The sequence below is a fragment of the Phascolarctos cinereus genome, unplaced genomic scaffold (genome assembly GCF_003287225.1).
Source record: "Phascolarctos cinereus isolate Bilbo 61053 unplaced genomic scaffold, phaCin_HiC Scaffold_5;HRSCAF=322, whole genome shotgun sequence".
In the NCBI taxonomy this organism is placed as follows: Eukaryota; Metazoa; Chordata; class Mammalia; order Diprotodontia; family Phascolarctidae; genus Phascolarctos; species Phascolarctos cinereus.
In genome coordinates, this window is record NW_027555958.1 from 315,761,982 (window position 1) to 315,779,008 (window position 17,027).

General features: G+C 36.5%; 1 protein-coding gene across 5 annotated transcripts in view; it reads left to right on the forward strand.

Annotated features, from left to right (window-relative positions):
* RAD51C (RAD51 paralog C) overlaps positions 1 to 12,232 on the forward strand; it is a 66,669-nt gene extending 54,437 nt beyond the window's left edge. For 3 of the 5 annotated variants that reach the window (XR_002325576.2, XR_002325577.2, XM_020991990.2), the window contains one exon: positions 7,046 to 7,230. Coding sequence is in view for 3 of the 5 variants with exons in the window: in XM_020991990.2 (XP_020847649.1) it covers positions 7,046 to 7,067 (22 nt within the window). In the remaining 2 variants the exon portion in view is untranslated. Of the gene's footprint in view, positions 1 to 7,045 lie in introns of all 5 variants that reach the window. The other 2 variants (XM_020991987.2, XM_020991988.2) reach the window with 1 other exon arrangement.
* Positions 12,233 to 17,027: the final 4,795 nt, after the last annotated feature.

Below are 17,027 nucleotides of genomic sequence, written 5' to 3' on the forward strand. Positions count from 1 at the left end.
AGCTTCAGTGCATTTTGAACCCATTTATTAAAAATGCAATAACTTTGGACTCACTTGCAAGAAGAACTAGTTGACATCGGAGAAGAGTGAAATTTACTAGTCAGATTTCAGCACAAACCTTTGCATAATTGATGAGTAGAAATGTAAAATTAATATCTTGTTTTAGTAAGTGCGGTTAATCACATGCTTTTATATAACTTTGTGAGATATAGTTTGGTCATGACAGTCATTAAAACCATAACAATTTAAACCACACTTTGAACCACATCTTTGAATTGTGGTATGAGAGTGAAACTAAGATTTTCAAAAATAATGAATCATGTTCAATTATTCCTCTTCCTAAAATATTATGAAGCAAAAAGATTTTTTTGTTCCATTTGTTAAAAAAAAATTTAACTTGCTTGTTTCATTCTTATCTCATCTTTTTAAAATTTCTGTTTTTGTGTATGTTCGCTGACTGCAGCACTGAGAGGTTGAGACTCATCCAAAGTCACACAGCCAAGGATATGTTAGAGGCACAACTTGAAACCTAGGTCTTCCTGATTTTGAGGCTGGTTCTCTACTGTGCCATGCTACCTCTCTAAAACACAATTTACAAATAAATATGCAACTTCTGAGAGAACATGATGCGTTTTCTTTTATTGAGACCACTGTTCTATATTTAACTTCAAGCTTACATTCTTATTCCCAAGCAGAACTACTTCGGGTGTTAGAACCTGTCAATTCCTAAGAAACAAAAATGGACAGTTAATATAATTATAAGTAGTACTTCTTAACTTACTTGAATTTCCTAGGGGACTTTTATTGAAAGTTTTACCAGACACTAGAATTTTAGCTCCAGTGCCTCATTATGGTATGAAGAGGACTGTGGAATCGATTCTCAAACACTGTTTGAGAATAAAAGCTCTGGCAGGTTGTATAGACCATGAACATTTCCACAATTTGCATTTTAAACTGGTTTAGGCGGTACTTGGGAGTTTTGTGGACTGCAAGTTTGAAACCTCTCTACTAAAGCACCAGCAGAATTGCAGTCTACATCAATGAAGGGAGTACTAATCATTGAAATCAGATTTTTTAAAAGCATGAGTTAATCAAATATTTATCAGGTACTGTGCTGGGTGCTGGCATAGTCTAGCCATGGAAGAGAGCCAAGAAAAAGGCATGGGTACTGGAGATGTAGTATTTTGGGTGAAGAATAACAAAAAGAATGCTAGTTTGGCAGGAACGCAGTAAGGAAGGAAGAATAATTTACAATGAAGTAAAAAAAAATAGGTCATGAAGACTTAAAAAACTAAGCAGGAAGAAATTGTGTATGTGTATAATGGAATGCTGTTAAGTCATAAGAAATGGGGAAATAGATTATTTCAAAGTGACATGGAAATATTTGTATGAACTGATGTGTAGTGAAGTGAGCAAAACCAGAACATTTTCTACTATGACATCAGTATTATAAAAATAATTTTGAATACTTGTATAAAATTGATAAAGAATGAAATGAGCAGAAGTAAAAAAAATAATTTATATGAAATAACACTTAAAAAACGAACAACTTTGGCACTGGCCCTGGAGTCAGGAAGACCTGAGTTCAAATCTGACCTCAGACACTTGACACTTCCTAGCTGTGTGATCCTGGGCAAGTCACTTAACCCCGATTGCCTCACCAGGGGGGATAAAAAAAACTTTGAAAGCTGTAGGAACTGTGACCTTCCATGAGGACTAATTAAGGATGGATTCAAGAGTATAGACTTTGTATGTACACACATACACTTATTTATAGAATTTTAATAAATGTATTTATTTGACATGGCCAGTGAGGCAATTTGTTTTTGCCTGATCATGCATATTTATTACAAGGAATTTATTTTTTTAAATTTTTTCCCCAATGGAATAGGCAGTAGGAGGGAGAGAAAATAGATTTCTGTTAATTAAAAAATAAAATTTAATTTTTAAAAAAAAAGCTAAATAGGAGTTTATATTTGGTAGGAGAGGCAATAGAAAGCTACTGGAGTTAATTCAGTAAAGGAGTGACATGGTCATATCTGCACCTAAAAGAAATCACTTTGGTAGCAGTGTAACAGATAGATTAAAGCAGGGAAAGATTTGAGGCAAGAACGGTTAGTAGTCTGTTGTACTACACCTGAGAGATGAGGAAGAACTGAATTATGGTCGTAACTGTGTGAGTACAAAGGAATCAGATATAAGAAGTTATAGAAGTAGAACCAACAAGATTTGGCAATGAATGGCTGTGTGGGCTGAGGGAGAGTAAATAGCGAGTTATTTTGGAGATTGGGGGGTGGGTTTATGGGTTGTTTTTTTTGTTTTTTGTTTTTTTACATTCTCTAGTGAACTGTGAAACATTATAGAAGAGTGGCATTAAAACTTAATTATTTGTCTTAATATTTTGAGGGAATCTCTGCAAGTGTTGTGCAAAGCTCTTACAGAAAAACACTTCACAAATAACAGCGGTTTTAGGTTAGAAGGGATCTAATTCAACCATTTCCACCCCTACCAAGGAATCCTATTAACTACACATCCACTAAGCAGTCGTCCAACCTATGCTAGAAAACCTCCAATCAGTGGGGAGCTTGCTACCCCCAAGGCATTCCACTTTTATGTAACTCTGATTGTTTGGAATTTTTTTCCTGTTTCATGTCTAAATTTACCTCTTTCAAATTCCCTGCTTTGCTCCTGGTTGTGCTCTCTGGGGCCAGAAGGAATAAGGTTATTCCCTCTTCCACATGATAGCCCTTCAAGTACTTAAAGATGTCAGGTTCTGAGTCATCTCTTTTCCAGAATAAACATATCCGCTTTCTTCAAATGAACCTCAGACAGCATGAACTCCAGTCCCTTCATCATCCAGTTGCTCTCTGAACAATATCCAGCTTATTTTTGTCCCTAAACTCTAGTGAGCAGAACTCAGCACAGTACTCCAGATGTGGGTTGACAATGGCAGACTATAGAGAGACTGTCACCTCTTTATTCCAGGAAGCTGTTCTCATTGTAGCCCCATACCTCATTAGTTCTTTTGGCTATTTTACCACACTGGTAGCTCATATTGAACTTGTCCACCAAAATCACCAGATCCTTTTGAGATAAACTGCTGTCTAAAAATGTCTTCCCCATCGTATACTTGAGAATTCAGTTTTGGGAACACAAGTACAAGAGCCAGTCAAGATCTTTTTGGTTCCTGGTTGCCATCCAGTTTATTAGCTATCCCTCTCAGCTTTGTTTGCTAATTTGATAAGCAAATTCTGGTTTGTCTACTCATTGAATTTATTTAGGTACGGGGAAGCAAGGTGGGAAAAGGGGTTTTTTTTCCTTTTTTTTGTAGTTTTTGTGTTTAATTTTTATTACCTAAATCCAGAAACTTACCCACGGTTTTAAAGAGTTTTATTATATTATTTCAAATTTGTTTCATCTTGGCATTTAAAGGCTTCTCTGGCAGCCGTAATGTTTTAAAGACAAAATTTGGAGAAATTAATTCTGTCACATTATGTTTTATGGCCTGCTTCTTCATTAGTCTCTAACACTTACCTTATCCAATCTGTCATTATTTTCTCATTTTATTGGATTGTTTAATACATTCACAATTTCTTTTAGAAGTTTTTTTTAAATTGTTTTTGTTTATTTTTAGTTTTCAGCATTCACTTTTATAAGATTTTGAGTACTAAATTTTTCCCCTTCCCCCCTCCCTAAGACAGCATGCAGTCAGATATAGGCTATGCATGTACACTTATATTAAACAAATTTCCACATTAGTCATGTTGTAAAGAAGAATTAGAACCAAAGGGCAAAACCATGAAAAAGAGAAAATAGTATGCTTCCATCTGCATTCAGACTCCATAGTTCTTTCTCTTGATGTGGATAGTATTTTCCTTCATGAGTCTTTTGGAATTGTCTTAGATCATTGCATTGCTAAGAAGAGCTAAGTCTATCAAAGTTGGGGTCATCACACAATGTTGCTATTATTGTGTACAATGTTCTCCTTGTTCTGCTCATTTCATTCAGCATCAGTTCATGTAAGTCTTTCTAGGTCTTTCTGAAATCCACCTACTCATCATTTCTTATGGAATAATAGTATTCCATTACATTCATATACCATAGCACGTTCAGCCATTCCCCACTTGTTGGACATCTCCTCAGTTTCCAAGTCTTTACTCCCACAAAAAGAGCTGCTATAAATATTTTTATACATTTAGGTCCTTTCCCCCTTTTTATGATCTCTTTGGGAGATACAGACCTAGTAGTGGTATTGCTGGGTCAAAGGGTATGCATGGTTTTATAGCCCTTTGTTCCAAATTGTTCTCCAGAATGGTTGGATCAGTTCACAGCTCTACCAACAATGCTCCATTCATATTTAAAGTTGTGAGAGTTAGGTTCATATTTTTCTCTATTTTTAATATTGGGTTTTTCAGATTATTTTTCCCCCTCTTCTACTGTAAACACTACTCTATACCTTTAGTTACTTTACCTTATCTTTTTTAAAGATGTCCCACTGGCTCTCTTCCTCTCATTCCTGATCCCCTCTTCCCATTGTTACCCTTTTTGCTTTGGGATTTTACATATTACTTCAATTTTCTTTCCTCCTAGTTATATAATTCTTCCCCTCATTTTTTCTCTCAGTCAGGTAGAACCCTCCTCCCTCTCCTCCCCTTCAAGTCTTGATCATTAGTCTTTTGTTTGTGTGTGTGTGTGTGTGTGTGTGTCCCTTTCCAAAAAGGATTTCTCCACTCTGTTCATTATGGATATTTATTATGTTCATTATATCTCTCTAGACCCTCATTCTCTGATTCATGACCCTTATAATTATGTAGTCTCTCTGTTCTCTGTATTCCTCATGCAATCAGAACTTCCAAGGTAACCATCTCCGCCAAACTTCTGCCTTCTCAGCTATCTCCTTTTGTACATTTGGAAAGAAATGTCTTACTGATCTCTTTGTCATTTTTGTTGTCTTTAACCACATTCCTGTTATTTGGGGTTTTTGAGAAACAAATAATCTCTTCAGTTCTGGTTTTCTTTCCAAGAATGTTTCAAAATCCTCTTTGTTATTAAACTTTCATCTTTTCATTTATAATTAAGCTCACATTTGCAAGATAGGTCACACTGGGCTGTATCCTAAGCTCCATTGCTTTTCTGCACACACTCTGTTCTCTCCCTACATTTTCTGGTGAGTACAGAATAGTCTTGTATTCATTCATTTTGCTGTCTTGGGTTTTTGTTCTTTTGTTTTTTCCTGGAGGTAATCTTTGAATTCTTTCCATTGTTACTTAATTTTCCACGTTTAGAAGTTCTGGGCAGTTCTTTTCTATTATTTTGTGCATTATGATGTGTGTATATTTTTGTTTTTGTTTTGTCCTATTATGTTCTACATATGTGTGTTTTACTTACATAGTGAACACATTCTCTTTTAATGTTATTCTTTTTTGATTCTCTTCTTCTAGATAGTCCTTTACTTCGGTATATTTGCACTCTGAATCTATTGTTCTCTCTTGTTTCTCTGATGAGACATGCCATCAGATTCCAGTTTTTCTATTCTGCCTGTTATTTTTGCAATGTAGGCCATAAATTCTGCTTTCAGAATTCCCATTTCTCTTTTAAAAAAAAAAAAGAATATTACTGAGGGGTCTTAGTAACAGAGTACTGTGGTTCCATGCTATCACATTCCACAGGATACTCCATCTTATGAAGTGTTTCCCTTTGTTTTGTAATATTTATTCATAGATGTCTGGATTTGTTTACTAGACGTGTAGGGCACTTTTCTTGTTTTTAATAATTTTCCTGCTTATGCACTTATGTTTAAGGTCTTTGAGTTTTCATTTTCCTGAGACATATGGTAGTTTTAGTCTTTTTTTCTCCTCATTTCCCCCTATTGCTCACTTTCTGACTCTGTTTCCTTGGCAGGGCGGGGCCGGGGCGGGGCGGGGGTTGCATCTCAAAGCATCTCATCCTCTTTCTATGCTGGGCAATTCCCAGTTTGCCTGTCTTGGTCCTGCCCCAAGTGACTTTTGGATAGAGAATTGGTCCAACCCAGGTGCTGAGCACTTTCCCTTAGACTTAATAGAATGTTCCACAATCCCTATGCACATGGTGTGTGGTCTAGGTGGCCTGTTTCACTTTCTCTGTTTCTCAGCTCTCTGACCTGCACTGGCAGTTAAGACTCTGTAGCACTGGTGCTACAGGTTTTTCTGCTGCAGTGCTGGCTTGCTGTCAAGGCCCCCAGCAGGCTTCTGCTCCTGGAGGGCTGCCACTGCACTGGCTATCTATCATTAACCCAACTTCTGTAGCTGGCAGCTAGGGTCTCCACAGCACTGAGGTGGGGCAAGAGGGCAGGAGCATAGAAGAGCATGGGCTTAGGTTTTACTGGGTCTTTGCTGTTATGCAGCCTCATTGCTGGTAGTCTGGCAAAGGTATGCTAAGTGAGCTCAGAGTAGGCGTTATTTCATGAGTTTGGGGGTTTTTTTCCCTTCTTTTGGATTCTGGATGTCCTAGACCATGGCAACAGTTGAAATAGTTTTATCTTTGGAGCATAATTTCTGTTTTGGAGAGGTTTGAGTGGTTGTGGGAATCAGAGAAAATGTCTATTCCTTCTTTTTTTTTTTCAGCCAAAGACAAGGTTCATTAGAATATCCATCATACTGGGCAGACTCTTAAGGAGTCCGAACATCAGTAAGCTATTGGCTAGATTCTAAGAATCTGAGCAGTGGCTAGATTATAAGAATCCCAGCCTCTATTCCTTCATCTTATTGCCCCTAATAGTTTCCAAAACAAAGCAGTTCAGTGGAGTGAAGGTAAAAAGTGTTATTATAATTTACCTTAACTATATTTTTTCATCTCCTTATTTCTTCTAAGTGGTTTAGTCCCAATGCTTAGGAACTAGGGCAAAAATGAGCATTTACTGCTATAGTAACAGCTAAGATCTCTTCTACTTATAATGACCTCTTACTGTTGGTACTATAAGAACAACACACAGACTAATTAATTTGAAGTACAGAAGACTATCTATTTCAGATGTTTTAAAAACCCAATTTGTTGTTTTTATTTGCAGGCCCACGGTTTTCGAGATGTAGCTGTTCCTTCTCCATTATCTCCACCAATGGAACCTTCAGTGAACCCCCGAAAGCGGTCACGAGAAGCAAGGGAAGAAGAATAATATTTTAAAGATTTTTCATCTTGTGTAGCACAAAAATGTTGTAAAGACCATTAAATGCTGATTACAGTTTACACAGCAAACATTTTAAACAACCATAGAATGTCTCCAATATCAACAATTACCACAGTATTAAATTGACAATTTAAGACAGTCACATCAATTATAAAATGACATTACCAAATACTCATAAGTCATTTATTAAAACATTTGTATAGAATACACTCAAGCAACAAAAATGGTTGTAAATATTAAAATACATAAAATATGTACATAGTAAGTTAATATCATTAACTTGGAGCTTTTATAAAATAATTCATACTCTACCCATTTCATTATTAATATCCCTGTTGGTTATTAAACTCTCATCCCAGTAATATCCCAATAATACATTGTACATAAATATCTCTACCTAATTGCATAACAAACCTTCTAATTATATGTGATTTGATAATACTTGAACCTAATTTTAACCTTGACAGCACAGGATCATTAACAGGGTTCTTAACCTTCTAAAAGTACCCACAATCAAGGTGTCATAATACGTATTAAAGTCTTTTTGACCCTCATATTTATATTTCTTTCTTGCTCTGGCAGTCTTAGGCATACTATATTATTTTTGTTGAATGGAATAGTTGTAGCAATTCATTGCAGCTGTTGTAGTCCTGAGTTTAAAAGTATAGTTGTAGTGCCTCTTCTAAACTTGCAGCTGTGCTTAATACAGATTTAGATGAGGTCAACCACTCTCAGATCATGTCTACAGGTTGTGGTAGTACCTAGATGATATTGGCAGTGGGAAGTTTTTCTTCAATCCTCTTTTCCTTCAGCATTTATTTGTTGTGTTAACTAAATCATTAGGCGCTATTTAAAGGAACACAAACTAACCTTGACAGCAAAGGGACCTCCCTCAAAAACGAAGTATATAGGCAAGTAGAAGTTATTAAAGTTGATCAGTAGGACTGGTGGATCACTAATTTCATTAAACGTTTCACTAGGGTGCCAGCAGGTAACCACTAAAAGCCAATATGATGCTGTTATTGCTTAATTTCCATTCAATTAACTTTTGTTAAATTATAGATAGCCACATGTAATAATATTGCTGTTTGGATTGCAGAGTCGCCATTGAGGTAATGAACCTCACTGAATCATGTTTCACTGTTTTTCACTCTTATTCCCAAACAAAAATCAGCCTTCTCTACCTTCCACGTCCAGCTCCTTTCTTTTCTCTCCCCTTCCCCCTTCAAATTGAGAGAGCAAGAAAAACAAAACTCTGTTACAAGCATATATAATCAGACAAAACAAAATTTCTCATTGGCCTTTTAAAAAAATCTTGATCTGCATTCTGAGTCTGTCATCTCTCTGCCAGGAGCTGGGCAGCAGGTTTCATCATTAGTCCTCTAGAGCTATAGTTGATAATCCTGTTGATCAGAATTCCCAAGTTTTTTTTTTTAACTTATACTTATATATTAGCATGATATTATTATGGAGCAACTAGATGGTTCAGTGAATAGAGTGCTGGACCTGTAGTTAGACCTGAGTTCTAGTCTGGCCTCAGACACTTACTAGTCAAATGACCGGGGCAGGTCCCTTAACCTCTGTTTCCCTTAATCCACTGGAGAAGAAAACAGCAAACCACTCCAAGAAAAATCCTTGGGCAGTATTGGCATGCTGTAGTCCATGGGGTCACAAAGAGTTGGACCTGACTGAGCAATAATAAATAAATTATATATTGTATTTAATATAAATTCATTTATTTATCTAAAATATACATATATCTTGATATGTGTATATCTTAGATAAATATATTTGTATAATATTTAGATTTATAAATATATAAATATATTTATCTAAAATATACATATATCTTGATATGTGTATATCTTAGATAAATATATTTGTATAATATTTAGATTTATAAATATATAAATATAATATGACGTAAAAATATCTAAAAGCATAATACATTAATATAATGCCTACTAATATATAATATTTTTAAATATATGGCAATTTAAATACATGTGGCTTAGATTCCCATTCTTTGCCACCTTAAAAAAAAACCTACATATTTTTGTACATCCTTAGAATTGATATTGCTTAGTACTCTCTCCCTCAGTCTACCCTCCTAATTCCCCCTCCCCTCTTCTCACCTTTCCCTTGTATTTCAATGTTGAGTGCAATGTATTTCTGTACCCAACTGTGTATTCCTTCTTTTGACCAGTTTAGATGAGATTTATGTCAGTTACTCCCCCTACTCCCTCCTCCTTGCTTATAGATATATCTACTTGTACTACATCATTATTTTTCCTAACCTTTCTCTCCCTTCTCCACCCCCACCATACATCACAGTGTATTCCTCTTTCTATCTCTTTCCATTCTTAAGATCAAGACATAACAGAACTACTCCCAGGCCTTTTCTAATTCTAATTAAAATTTCTAAATTCTAATCCTTCTAAAAAGGACTCATGATTTTCCGGTTTTGGTCTGGTACATTTTCTAGATGTTAGGAAGAGTTTATGGGGAAGAGCTTCCTGTCACTTCCCTGCTTCAGTGTCAGCTATTGCTTCCTGTCACTACCTACCTTAGTGGAAAAGTTATCAGCACACAGATGTCAATAGTTGTGTCTGTTGAACTATATGACTGATATCAGAAACCACTGTCAATAAGTTCCCTGTCTTTAGGGCAAAGTCAATGATTTTATATTGACTCTGGGGGAGATTTAATGATTTCTTACCTGCCTTCATATTTGCTTTATCCAGAATACTGCATAAAGACCATAATATTCTTTGAAATATTTTAACAAGGAGCTTGAATTACCACAGTATAGAGTTGAAACTCAATTAAAAGACAACATGGATTATATTGACATTCCAGAACTAGAAGAAAGCTTTAATAAGTTTGACAAGTAAAAGCAATTTAAAATGCCACTAAGTATATGGCAGGCATTTACTAAGATCCCAAATTAGTAGCTTCAACTTCTGATTCTCAGCAGGAAAAACAACAAGGAGTTTCCACTTACACAGGGACTACAAGGTGCTCATTATTGTGCCAGCTATAGGAAGGTCTAGCAAGAACCTTTAATTTGCAAGCTAAAAAAAAAAAAGTCCAATTGGCATAAATATCTTTGTTGATTTTAAGCTTGATTTGAAATCAGAAATGCCTCTGTATTTTCATGGATAACCAGTGGTACTCTAAATAGCAGTTAGAAAATTGCATTTAAATTTTAAAGTTTCATTTTAATTGTTAGTAAAAAGCCACAAAGGGGCAGGATGATATAATATCTCAGAACTGGCCCTAAAGCCTGTAAGACCTATATAGAAATCCCACCTCTGACAAATAATGGTTTTGTGACCCTGGGCAAGTTACCTAATCTCAGTCCTTTAGGCAAATCAAAGACATGATCCACTTGCTTTGATAGAGGGAGTTTCTTCAACTGGGAGTTCCCTGTACTAATAAAATCACTATTGCAGTCCCTATCCAGTAAAAGGCTACGTGGATTTTACAAATTTTTACAGATAGAAATACTTTCTATACAAATATCCTAAATCTTTCAAAGCCCTATATGTACTTCATTTCCTGTGGGATAAGATGGTACTCTTAAAGTAGCTTATTAACCATTGATTTGATCATAAATTCAGTCGGATATCCTAATGTTTTTTTCTGGCAATAATGAATAAGTGCTACCACCATTCAAAACAGCATAAAGGCCATCTGGTGGCTTTTTCTCAGTCCGCATTCTTCTTGACCTCTCTGCAGTCTTTGGCACACTTGATCACTCTCTTGATACCTTCTTCTCTCTAGGCTTTCATGACACATAACCCTTTTCTGTCTAGGTTTTCATAACACTGCTTTCTTCTGGTTTTTCTTCTACCTGACTGTTTTCTCAGTCTCTTTTTGCTAGATCTTCGACTTTATCATTCCCACTAATCATTTCTACAAGACTGTCCTGTGTCCTCTCTCTTTTCTCTCTTAGTGATCTCATCAGTTCCCATGTATTCAATTATGTTTATACATATGATTTTCTGGTTTATCCAGCCTTCAGTTTTGCACCACCAGCTGCCTACTGGACATTTTGAAGGAGGTGTCCCATAGACATCTTAAACTCAGCATGTTCAAAATGGAATTTATCTTTAATTCCAAACCTTCCTTCTTCTGTTATTTCTGCCAAGGGCACCACCATTCTCCCAGTCATTCTGGTCCCTCAACTATTACAACAGTCTGCTGGTTAGTCTCCCAGCATCTGATGTATTCCCACTTTTGTCCACCCTTCACTCTGCTGCTAAAGTGAATCTCTTAAAGAGCAGGTCTGATCATGTCACTCAGTAAATCCCAGTGGCTTTTTATTGCCTGGAGGATGAAATGGAAAACATTTTTTATATATGTATGTGTATATACATATGTGTTTGTTGTGGTTTTCAACAACAGTAGATTGGATGATAAACATTACTTTGAAACATGACCTTAACCAAAAACATAGCGTATTTATACTGAGTAAAGATACAAAAAGCACAGAGGCACCCATACAAAAGTGTAAGAGGTAAGAAAATACAGGAGACAAACATTGCTTGTTATGGAATACAGTCACTGGATTGTGTAGTACAACTGCTGTTGCACTATTATTTCAACTGCAGTTTTAGGGGAAGGAAGGTATTAGGCGGTATTCGCACTTGTTAGACCACAAGCCTGACTTATTATAGCCCTTGAATAATGTTATGCTACATAAATTGGCTGTTCCAAAAGGGTGTCTGACCTTTTCTCAGAATCAGACAGTTGAGCAAGTTTTGTCTCAACATACCTATGACAGGTCAATTTGTAACTTTCAGACTCAGACCTGACAGAACAATTTAACATTGTTATAATGATGTCCTCCTGCTTGTATGAAATTCTGTGCCATTGTAGGAGAAACCCAAATGCCTTATGATAAATTTCAGTATCACTATGTATCTCTGAATCCACAATTATGGGGTTATGTGGTGGGATAACTTTCTTGTAGTATCTGCTGTTTCCTAATTGTAGCATGTATTAAAGTTTGTGATGCACTATTTTAAAGGATGTTAATGTGGAATAAAGTTCATTCAAGGAAAACGGGTAAGCCCTAGTCAATGAACTGCTCCCAAAGCACTATACTAATCCCAGGATTTCTTTGCCCATTCTTTCCTTGCAGCCTAGGAGTAGACCAGATCAATCCCATTATAACTTGCCTCATGAGGTAAATACATCAATTAAGGTATGGAATATGTCCTTTGTACCTCAGGCCATAGATTCCCCTTTCTAAGAACCATTATCATCTCTAGGCAACTCGTAAGTATGTAGTTGTTCTTCAGACTCTAGAAACTTAAAAAGATACTTGGAGACTATCAGAGTATGTCTCAAACACTAATCATTTATGGCACATGGTTGTGCCGTATTCTTGCTCCCATATTTGGTTTTCATGCACTTTGAAATACTGCTCATGAGTAAAGGGAATGTGGTTGAAACCGTGAAAATAATTTGCTTCAGATTTCCTTTCTATATCCTAACAATATTGAAAGAGCTGTCCTATTTGCAAAACCCAGAATGTGGAAAAGCCTATGAAAGTGAAAAGGTTAACTCATCCCATCATGAGGAATTTTTGTAAATACACAGGTTAATTTTATTCAAATGCTGCAATATTGCTCTTTGAATAAATAATAGTTGTATGTATTTAGAATGGACATGAGCCTGACCATGTAAAATATAGATACTGTCACAAGATTGGAAAGAATTTATTTGGGGACCCACTTTGAAGAAAGAATTGTAAGGAAATCTGCAAGAAATTTGCAACAGCACTTTTTATCACTTCAAACCTCCAGGGATTGTACAAAGGCATGGTAGACTTTTTAAAATGGGTTTAATTTGTGCTGAAAATGGATTTTTCTTTTTTGCCTTTTTTTTGGTGAGGCAGTCAGGGTTAAGTGACTTGCCCAGGGTCACACAGCTGGTAAGTGTCATGTGTCTGAGGCCAGATTTGAACTCAGGTCCTCCTGACTCAAAGGCCAGAACGCCATCCACTGCACCACCTAGCTGCCCCTGAAAATGGATTTAAAAGGCTAGATATTTTACTCTAGCCCTCGTGAATATGAGGCTTACTACTAACAAGGATAATTGGACTTAATGTGTGATTTTAATGGGCGTTCAGTTCTCTGACCTACAACTGGATGATGGTATTATTTTGAATCATTGTACAACACTAATGAAAGTATCAAAGCCTTCAATACACAGGTACAAGCTACCTTGCCCCCTGAATTGGAGAAATCCTGTCATATCAGCCCAGTGAGTCTATATGAAGATATATCACCAGAAGTTGTGTTTGCAACTCTGTGATATAGTTGGTCAAGACCATGCCAAATTCTCACCATTAGCAGTGTAGTAAAATGCCAAGGCCTTCCACCTCGAATTTATACTTTACACTGCAAAAAGACATCCACTCCAAGAATATAAACAAACAGCCGCCACTTATTTCACCTGAAATATCCCTGCCAACAGGTAGCAAGCCTAGAGTTGCCCACCTGGGAAATTTAAATCCAGGTGTGAGCCAAGTGCCTGCTGGTGAAAAGAATGTGCCACAAAAATCCCACAAAGTCACCACTTGGTTCCTGGTTCTTGAAATAAGCTAAGCCAATCACTGGCTAGACTTTTTTTTAAAATTAATTTATTTTGATTTATCAACAATCACTTCCATGTGCTTTTGAGTTTAAAATTTTTATCCCCCTCCCTCCCCATCACCCTTCCCATGATGGCACACAATCTGATATAGGCTAAACATAAAAATTCCTATTAAATATATTTTCACATTAGTGATGTAAGGAAGAATTAGAACCAATAGGAGGAACCACCAGAAAGAGGAAACAAAACTCAACAGAAGGAAAAAAAAGAGCAAATGGTATGCTTCGATCTGCATTCAAACTCCATAGTTCTTTTGGCTAGGCCTTAGAAGACATTTGCACCAACTTACTTTGGTCACAGTTATAAACTGATCAGAATGACTATAAGAATTCCTTGCTCTAGCTGTTACTTAAACACTTCCAAATGCTGGGTTTTTCACATTCCTCCTACTTCACAAAATAGTGTCCTGAGGATATTTTTCCCCTTTATATGAGATAGTATTTGTGCTGGTTCACAACAAGGGGATACTCCACGCACTGAGCCGGATTGATACAAATCTTCCTGGCCATAAATGAATACAGATTAATAAGTTAGTTTTCCCCAATTCAAGCCTGCCATGCTAATAATGGTTGTAAGAGTATGAGATATAGCACTTGTAATACTACTTGAAACAAGAAGCTTAAACTTGGAATAATACTGCTTTAAACTACTTGTAAACAAGCCACTTGTAAATAATATGTCTTTTGGGCCTAATTGTGGCTTTAAGCTCCAAGAGGATCACCAATGGGATTTTGCTTTCTTTTTTGGTGAGGCAATCGGGGTTAAGTAACTTGCCCACGGTCACGCAGCTGGTAAGGACACAAGTCTGAGGCCGGATTTGAACTGGGGTCCTGACTCCAAAGCTGGAGTTCTATCCACTGTGCCACCTAGCTGCCCCAACCAATGGGATTTTGGTTTAATTCTACTTGGGAGTTCTTTAGTTTCACTATCAGATTTGAATTAAAGTGAGAATTTGCTTGTTGGTAACAACCGTGATTCCATTTGAATTATGATAGATGTATAAAAAGGATTTAATCTGGAACAAAAGAAAGTATATGTAGCATTTATACTGAAATTGTTGAAAAGAGAATATGAGCTGCAAAAAATCTTGAAATTTGATGCATGTTGAGATTTGAGGTAAAGTTATGTCCAAGACCTACAACAGGGGAGAGTATATAAATAAAATATGGCAGGTTTCAAATACTGTCAGCTAAAGTGTGTGTGTGCAGCTGAAATAGGAAGAGGAGCACCTTGCTCATTCATCCAAGAATCAAAAGCTACTTATTCTAAAAGATGCATCAATTAAAATTGTCCAGCTGGGAAACATTATATATTTTTCTGCAAATATCCAGAGAGATCTTGAGACAAATGTCAATACTTTTAAAATGTTGACAACCATTGACTTCTGATTTATGAAATTCCCCTTCCTGCACTGAACTCAAAATAACCCTTTAGAGTAATTTTTATTGTGTATAAGCTACTTGATTATATCCACCTCTCATAGTTCTTAAGAATTCTAAGCTTAAAACTTATCCTGCAGGTGGCTTTTAAATAAACAAATGTAATTTTTTATAAAACTCCTAAACTCAATGGAAGTTCTCTCCCTCTGCCCCTTGACACTCTCCTGTGATGTTAAAGCAATGATTTTGGAAAAAATTGCTCAGTCTATACAGTTGCTAAGAGAAGCAATATTACATTTGTATGTTTTACTCATTTTTTGAAACTTGACAGTGACCTATTTTGATTCCTAGGGTTAATTATTGTCTCTTTACACTATTTTTTGTCATGAGGTGAGTGAATAAATTAAAAAGCACTTACTATATGTCAAGGACTGTACTAAATTCTGGGGATACAAACAGGAAATCACAGCTTTCTAGGAGCTCACACTATAATTGGGAGAAACAATACATAAAAGAAAGTTCAGCTACAAGGTGGATGCAAAGGCTTTCCTGAAAGTCCTAATGTTTCAATTGCGAGACTGATGGCAAGGTTCAGGAAGCTGGGTGGTATGTAGACAGGACAGATGGTAAGACCTGATGGTCATCTATCTTACATAAAAAATAGGGTTGAGGGCTCCCATCCCATTCAAGCAGTGTGGGTAGTCAAGCAGCCTAGGCCAGGGAAAAGGTGAAGGAGTAATACACTTCCATCAGACTCTCTGGATGTGGATTATCTAATGTATTTTAAACTTTTTAATACTGTATTAAATTATAGAATTCATTTTGATAACCTCAGGATGTTTATCAAAACTTACAGCATTAAATCATTAAATGCTCAGATTTAGAGGCTGGGGTACATGTTAATGCACTGAGCTTATATTTAAATTAATACTAATACACATGCTTGTTTGTGGTGTGGAATTATTATACTGATAAGTTCCCAGTTAAAATTGCAGATTGGGACTAAGTTAAACTCACCTTCTTGGAACTCCACCAAAAGATATGGACATGGATCAAAGGGAGTAAGTATAGTCTTCCCATCATTCTTTAGGTTCCAAGAGGTCTTTGGACTTGATCTAAAGGCAAACTAGAGTACTTCTGATCCTGACTATGTGAGTGGGGCTTGTGGGTAAGAGACATGGAATCTGAGGGAAGGAGAAGGTGGATATGATGGCAAGCAGACAGGAAGCCATGAGCTCCCATGTAGAGAGTCCACAACCAGGGCAGTGAGGGCAGTGCAAATATCAACTATGTTCACAGCAAACCCCAAGCCCTTGATCCAGTCCAGGTTGGATACAGATACTGGTGACCTTCCACTTTTCCTTTCCCTTTCTCTAAAGAGAGCGATTGTGTGATGGGATACTCATTCACTCTGAACCTAATGCTTCTTCCTGGATTTAGGATGGTTTACCAGCTGAGAAATGTGATAATGCTATTGCTCAACAAATGCTAAGGTGTATTCTTATTCTATATAGTATGTGTGTTCCTCTTTCTAGAGATACTGAAACTTTTGGTTTGCACTAAATCTGGGGTCTTGGGAGCCAATTAAAAACAGTTGGACAATGTGGGATGGAGGTATTGACCTGTTACAAGCCCTGCATATGAATTTAGGATTCGTAGATTTCTAAACCACAAGCTGGTAGTATTTTCCTTGGCTGAAGCTAATGCTGGACTTTGAAAAGCAAGCCAGACCCCTAAAGGGAAATGGATTACTAAGGAAGCTCTGCCCACAAAAAAGACGATGGAATGAGTTATGCAAGCTTGTTCAATAGGGACAT